Consider the following 6,375-nt stretch of genomic DNA (forward strand, 5'->3'; position numbering starts at 1 on the left):
CCGAGCGGCCCATGGGCCGGCTTGCTGTCCTCTGCTCCTCCAGGATTCGTGGCATCTTTAGAGGGGCTGGGCCCGGGGAGGGGGGTGCTCTGGAACATAATGTCCGAGTCACTTTCCAAAATAATCACGATGAAGCTAGTGACAATAATCATTATTATGCTTGGGGCGAAACTGAAATTTTTCAAGTATCTTTAGAAAACTTGGCTGTTTTTACTGGATCCAGAAGATACAAATTAGTTGAAGCTGTGCTTGCTGGGCAGGAGCACTTTCGAGCCCAGGCCTGGTGACAGCGGCCCCACGGCGCTGGGAAGGCAGCGGGGTGGAGGAGGGTGGCCCGGTGACCCTGCCCCACATGCCCCACCCTGTCCCCAGGGATGGCCCTCAGTGTATGCCCAGGATTCCTCTGAGGTGGCCCGTCTCCAATTCTTCAAGAGGAACAAGGTTCTAGATCTCTTTCAATGTGAAATCTCTCGATTTTCAAATATTGCTGGCCAAATAAGGCACTGGGGAGACGCCTGCGCCTCTGCGCTTCTCCCTGGGGCTGTCCACATGTGCTCCCCGCTGGATGGGGCAGAGGGAAGGGCCAGCCTCTTCCCCGGGGAGAGTTTTCTTTGGAAATTACCACCCTTCTGCTTCCCAAGGAGGCTGTGAAGGTGAGCTGTCCCCACTCTTGGGAAATGCAAAGAAATAAATGCACAAAAATAGAGAAGCAATCCCTCAAGCCCCTGTCAGGCCCAAGTCGCCGTCTCCTCTGGGACTGGCGAGGACGGTCCTGGGTCACCTCCAGGCAGCACAGTGAAGTGCTGGGCCCGCCCGCTTGGCCCGGCCCGCCGCACCTGCTGGCTGCATACACAGCTGGGCAAGCCAGTGTGAGCATCGTGGGTGGGAACACGGGGGGCCAGAAAACTGGGGGACGAGAGCCCCCGGCAGCCACTCAGCCCTGGCCCCAGCTGCCTCTGCTGTCAAAGCCCTCACCTCTGCTCCTCGCCTCCACCCTTCCTCCGGACTCTGCCCAGAGCCCCGTGGCAGGTCTGGGCCTCACACCTAATGGCCGGTCCATCTGGGGCAGGCGGCTGGCTGCAGGACGCCTGGCTGAGCTGCCGTGCCGTGGTTCCATCTGCCTCCCTGTCAGTGAAACGGCAATGAACGCTCGAGTGGCCCTCGTATCAGTGGGTGCCATGCACTGGGCTGAGCAGGACCAGGTGGGCTCGCCCCACCCTCAGCAGCCACACTGCCTGCAGGGCCTGCCATGGGTCACCCTGATGTGGAGGGAGTGGGCCTCCATCAGAGAAGGCCGGGGCTAAGAGGCGCTGGAGTAGGTGAGAAGACTTGTCCTGGAAGCCTCTTAGACAGGGCATCTGCAGTGGGGCTGGGCTGTCCGTCCCCCTCGTCTGCAGGAGCTGGACCCCACCCCCTGGCCCAGTGATGCCATGACCATCTGTGGCCTCAGGTCCTTCCCAGGACAGTAAGACCCGCCCAGGGAGTACCAGGAAGAAGGAGGACCTGGAGCCCAGCACAGGGGCAGGGGCCTCTGGGCTTTGGCATGGGGGCGTATGGGCAGTGGGCAGTGTGGTTGGGGCCCACCATCAAGGCCTCGCTATGAGTCTGAGAGGCAGGGGCCGAGGAGGACAGGACCCTGGTGCAGGCGGGCCCAGGCCTGGCCGGAATGTGGACAGTGCGGGGCAGAGCTGCAGCCGCTGCGGAGGGGGTGGATGGGATGCTGGGCTGTGGATGGCATGCTGGCCTCCATATCTGCGGGGCTGCCCCTCGGGGCCTGGTGCAGAGCCTGACGGGGTGGGGGTGCAGGAGTCGGGCATGCCCGCGTGGATGTGCAGCTGTTGAGGAGGGACGAGTCCTGGCTCAGGTACAATTCCTTCAGACCCGGGCAGGTACGCTGCACCTGAGCGAGGGCTCGGAGGCCCTGAGCCCTGGACGGCGGGTCTAGCTTCAGGGAGGTGCAGGGAATGAGCTGGAACCCGAGGAGTACTGCAAGGGCACACACAGCCCCGTGGGCCTCGGTGACCCAGCGTCATGAGGGGTGGTGACACCTGGGACACCAGCCCCTGGGCAGCCCTTTGAGCACGAGCGTGGGTGAAGAGCTCAGGTGCTGCCGCAGCCCTCCTCTCCCACTCTGCCCAGCGGGCACCCCTCACCTGTGCCACGGAGGGCGGGCTCCTGCCATGATGGCTGCGGTCTCGGGCAGCAGGCCTGCTCCTCCCTGGGGAGGGCACCATGGCCGCTGGCATGGCTGGAGAGAGCCCCCAGAAACCAGAGGAGCTGGCTCCGCGTCTGCGGCGCTGCGCTGGAGTGGAAGGGCCGCAGAGCTGGCACCCGCTGGTGCCGAGTCGCACTGAGTGGGTTTGTCCCGCAGCGTGTCCCCGGTGAGCCTGCTGTTGCTGACGTGTGTCCTCTCCCCACAGGGGCCTCCCCGGGCAGCCTGGACAGCCTCAGCCGCTCCCTGGGCGTCCTGGAGGAGCGTGTCAACAGCTCGCGGCGCAGGGCGCGCAGGCATGTGGCCGACGACGACTACAACATCGAGGTGCTGCTGGGCGTGGACGACTCCGTGGTCCAGTTCCACGGCAAGGAGCACGTGCAGAAGTACCTGCTCACGCTCATGAACATCGTGAGTCGGTGCTGGGGCGGGGCGGGGGGCGGGCCGGGAGGCGCAGGTGGGCTGGTTCCCCGAGCTTTCCATCGGGTTAGCCTCTGCGGCTTTCCTTGAGCAAGAGGAGGTGGGTAACCTGGTCCCGGGAGGTTCTCTGGGTCCACGTGGGCAAAGCTGACCATCCATCCACCTTCCGAACGCCAGTTTTCTCATCTGCAAAACGGGATTGATTCTGGCTTTCCAAGACTGTCCATACCCTAAGGCAGCTTCCACAGGTGCTAGCCATTTGGGTACCACTTGATGTTTACCACTTTTAAACCTAAAAAGTATTTAAAAAGGAAAGCTCACTTTGTATGAGAGCCGAAAGTAAACCACGACGTTATTCAACCCGCCTAGGCGGCCCTGCCCCAGCCGGCTTTCTGGTAGCAGAGGGAGGTTCGCATGTGTTGGTGGGGCAGACTACCTCAGTGGAAGCTTCTGGAAGGAACCAGGGGCGAGAACTGGAGGGAGCCCGTCTCTCCCTGGGAGACTGGGGTGTCTGTGTCAAAAGGCCTTCTCTAGCATCCCGTCCTTGTCCACGCGACGCTGAGATAAATGTGTCACCCTGCATCCCGACCACTCTCCCCCTCCCTATGCAGGACGTTCAAGGATGCAGAAGGGCGTGTGTGGTGGGCGTGTCCCCAGCTCCTGCCCCCCACAGTGTGGACACCCTGCCCCTCTCCCTGCTCTGTGTAGGCCAGAGCCACTGTGGGAGTGTGGGGATGTGGGGTGTCCAGGCACCCAGCGGGTTGGGGCTGGCCCAGCGGAGCCCAGCCAGAACAGGCAACAGGAAGGAGGAGGACCACAGGGTGGAGGTGCCGCAGGGAGCCCGGGCATTGAGGGGCTGAGGCGAGCCCCATGGTGCAGGGCTGTGCGTCCAAGCTTGGCGACAACCGTGCCCTGCTGGGCTGAAGGCGAAGATAGAAAGGTAGAGAGATCGGCCCTGGCCTGCCACTCCGCACCCCTGTCCCGGCCTGTGCGGGCTGCACAGCGTCAGCGTTCCCAGGGCCCCGGGAAAGACGTGTCGGGGTCAGAGGGAGGGTGGGAGTGAGCCCAGGACTGCATGGCAGACTTCTGCCACGTGACCTGCCCAGCGAGCGACCACTGGACTCAGCCTTCTCGCCGCAGGCTGGGCGCACGCCACTACGTCTGCAGAGAGCACGCGCTTTGGAGAGCTGTCACGCTGAGTCTTACCTCGTCTTTGAACAGCACCTTGAACATTGCGGTCATTAACCCACGCCGCAGTCACGGATTCCTCCCGTGTGTCACACTGGGCACTTCCGTGCTAAATTACCCTGGGAAGCCTTCGCGTTCAGTCTGCAGAGTGGCGGCACAAACTCTCGTCTGCCTTCAGGATATGTGTTCTCCCAGCCCAGAGGGAAAAGGCCTGGCCTTGGAATTGGGGGTCTCAGGTCAGCTCTGGCCTCACCTGTCCAGATGCGTCACCAGGAAGGCCGCGGGAGCCCTCTGAACCTTGGCTTTCGCATCTTTAAGATGATTCAGGAATTCCCATCTTGGGGGCTGCTTTGGGGATTAGATGAGAATGACAAGTGAGTGTGCTTTTTAGCAAGGTGAACGTGTCTGCAGGCTCCTACATAAAGCGTGTTTTGCTGTCGTGAAGGGAAGGATACGGAGACCAGGACAGCACGTGGAAAACCATGTTCGAGGTACACAGCACAGGCAGTGACAGGCCGGGGTCTGTGGCGAGCTCCTCCCGAGGCTGCGGGGCAAATCCGCCTGTCCTGGTGTGGAGAGGCCCCCATCACACGGGGCCGTTGCAGGACGTCGGGGACTTCCCCCTGTTCTGGCCAGTTAACCCCAGTTCATTCATTTGTCCGCACCCTCGTGATCACACTGCCCCCTGCTTTGGATAAGGGGATGGTTGGTTTACAGGAAAGCATGAAAAACATAAAAATCCTTAAATTGAAATGAATTTTATTCTAAGAGAAAGGGTATTTTTTTAGAGAGAGAGTTTTGCTATTGGGCACGTGTGCTCAACAGAGTCAGAGAGACAGAAAGCAAGAGTCAACCCCCTCATTCTCCTCTTGGGATCAAGCCGCCAGGTCTGGGACTTGAACCGTGGGTTGAGCACATGGGAACCCGTCGCCTTAACCACTATGCCACATGATGGCCCCCAGAAAGGATCAGAGGAGGCGAACCTGGCAGCTGAGAGGGCCGTGGCTGTCCTGCCTTGGAGTCGTGCAGTGCGTTACTGAGTTGGCGTTTATCCAGACGTGCGTCTGCAGAGCCTGAAGGGACGGCGGAGTCCGGGCTACAGGAGACGCAGGCCAGGTGGGCAGGAGGCTTCGGCCTCTGCCCTGAGCTGCACCTCCCTCTGAAAGCGCAGCGAGGGTGAGGGCCGCAGCATTGCCCTGGCAGCAACCCGCATCCTTGGGGAGAGGCGTGCACACAGGGCGCGGCGGCCCGATCTAAGGTCTGCATGCTGCTGCGGTGGTTTGGGGAAGGAAGAGTTGTGAGGCATGCGACTGAGAAAGCACGGCCTTCTAGAACATCGCGTCCTTCCTGCGGCAACGGGAGCCCCACCCTGCCCCGTGGCAGACATCCCGCTCTGGAGCTCCTGAAATGCGGCCGGTGCCACTGCAGAGCTGAATTTGAAGTTGAGCTTACGGTTGTTCAGTGGGATGTTCTAGTTAGTTTTTTAGGGCCAGCGGGGAGGGTGGCAGTTAGTGCACTGGAGCCCACACGGCCGATGCTGTGTCCAAATCCCAGACCCAGGGCCTCGAAAACCACCCTGAGAGGTTCCCTAGGACCCTCTGGACACAGAAACGGTCTTTAGACCCACCGCGCTACCAACTCTCTCCAGCACCATGTTCAGTTTCCGTCTTTTCCTCCTTAAATCTAAAAAGGTAACATTTTTGTTTATTAAAATATTCAAAGGCCGGCCCCGTAGCTAATGGTTAAGGGAGTGAGGTTCCACGCAGCCGACGTGGTTTGAACCTGCCCCTGGCAGCTTGGAAAACCCATTGGCGCACGTGCATGAGTGTGAGTATGTGCGTGTGTGAGTGTGCGAGTGCGTGTGTGTGAGTGGGGCGGAGGAACGGAGAAGGAATTGCAGTGTGGCCACCCCCCGGGGGATGCTTTCTCCCTCTGTCTCTCTGAAGAGTGCACCCACCCTCTGGCAGTTTTTAAAATCCCATATTTATCATAAGCAGTATTTTATTTACTGTGAAAAACTAGAACAAATTCCTGTGGGTACGTGTTCTCCCAGCAATTATCTCCTACTCACTCGAGTGGTTGCGTAACACGATACCACGCGACAGTGGCACGTCACCCTGCCGTGTGCGACCCGCTCGCTCACTGGGCTTCCTTCCCTGTCCGAGGCCCGATCCCCTGAACTGCGTCACACCTCAGCCAACCGGCCACTGACCCTTACTTACTTGCTTAAACTGAGTTTCTGAAGGCGGAATCTGGCCAACAGGCGTGCCCTGCAGGAGCTTCCTGTGCCACGGTGTTCTGGGAGGGTTAGTCTCCTCACCTCCACTGAGCTGCTGCCTGCAACCCACTCCCCACCGAGGGCTGCCCTTTAGCTGTGGCCGTTGGATAGTCTCAACTGGGATATGTTTTGTGGTGTTAAGTCGTATTTATTTGATGGTAATAAGGTTGCATTTACAGGTGTATATGCGTGTGTGTCTATGTATGCACATATATATTGAAGCAGCGTGTGTGTGTGTGTGTGTGTGTGTGTGTGTGTTTTTCCCTCTCTCACGCTC

At 59.9% G+C, this 6,375-nt stretch overlaps 1 protein-coding gene across 1 annotated transcript in view; it reads left to right on the top strand.

The window, feature by feature from the left end:
* ADAMTS2 (ADAM metallopeptidase with thrombospondin type 1 motif 2) overlaps positions 1 to 6,375 on the top strand; it is a 207,496-nt gene that overhangs the window by 130,553 nt on the left and 70,568 nt on the right. The window contains 1 exon segment of the mRNA XM_027771447.1: positions 2,421 to 2,623. Coding sequence (XP_027627248.1) covers positions 2,421 to 2,623 — 203 coding nt within the window.

The sequence above is a fragment of the Tupaia chinensis genome, unplaced genomic scaffold (assembly GCF_000334495.1).
Source record: "Tupaia chinensis unplaced genomic scaffold, TupChi_1.0 Scaffold000214_1, whole genome shotgun sequence".
In the NCBI taxonomy this organism is placed as follows: Eukaryota; Metazoa; Chordata; class Mammalia; order Scandentia; family Tupaiidae; genus Tupaia; species Tupaia belangeri.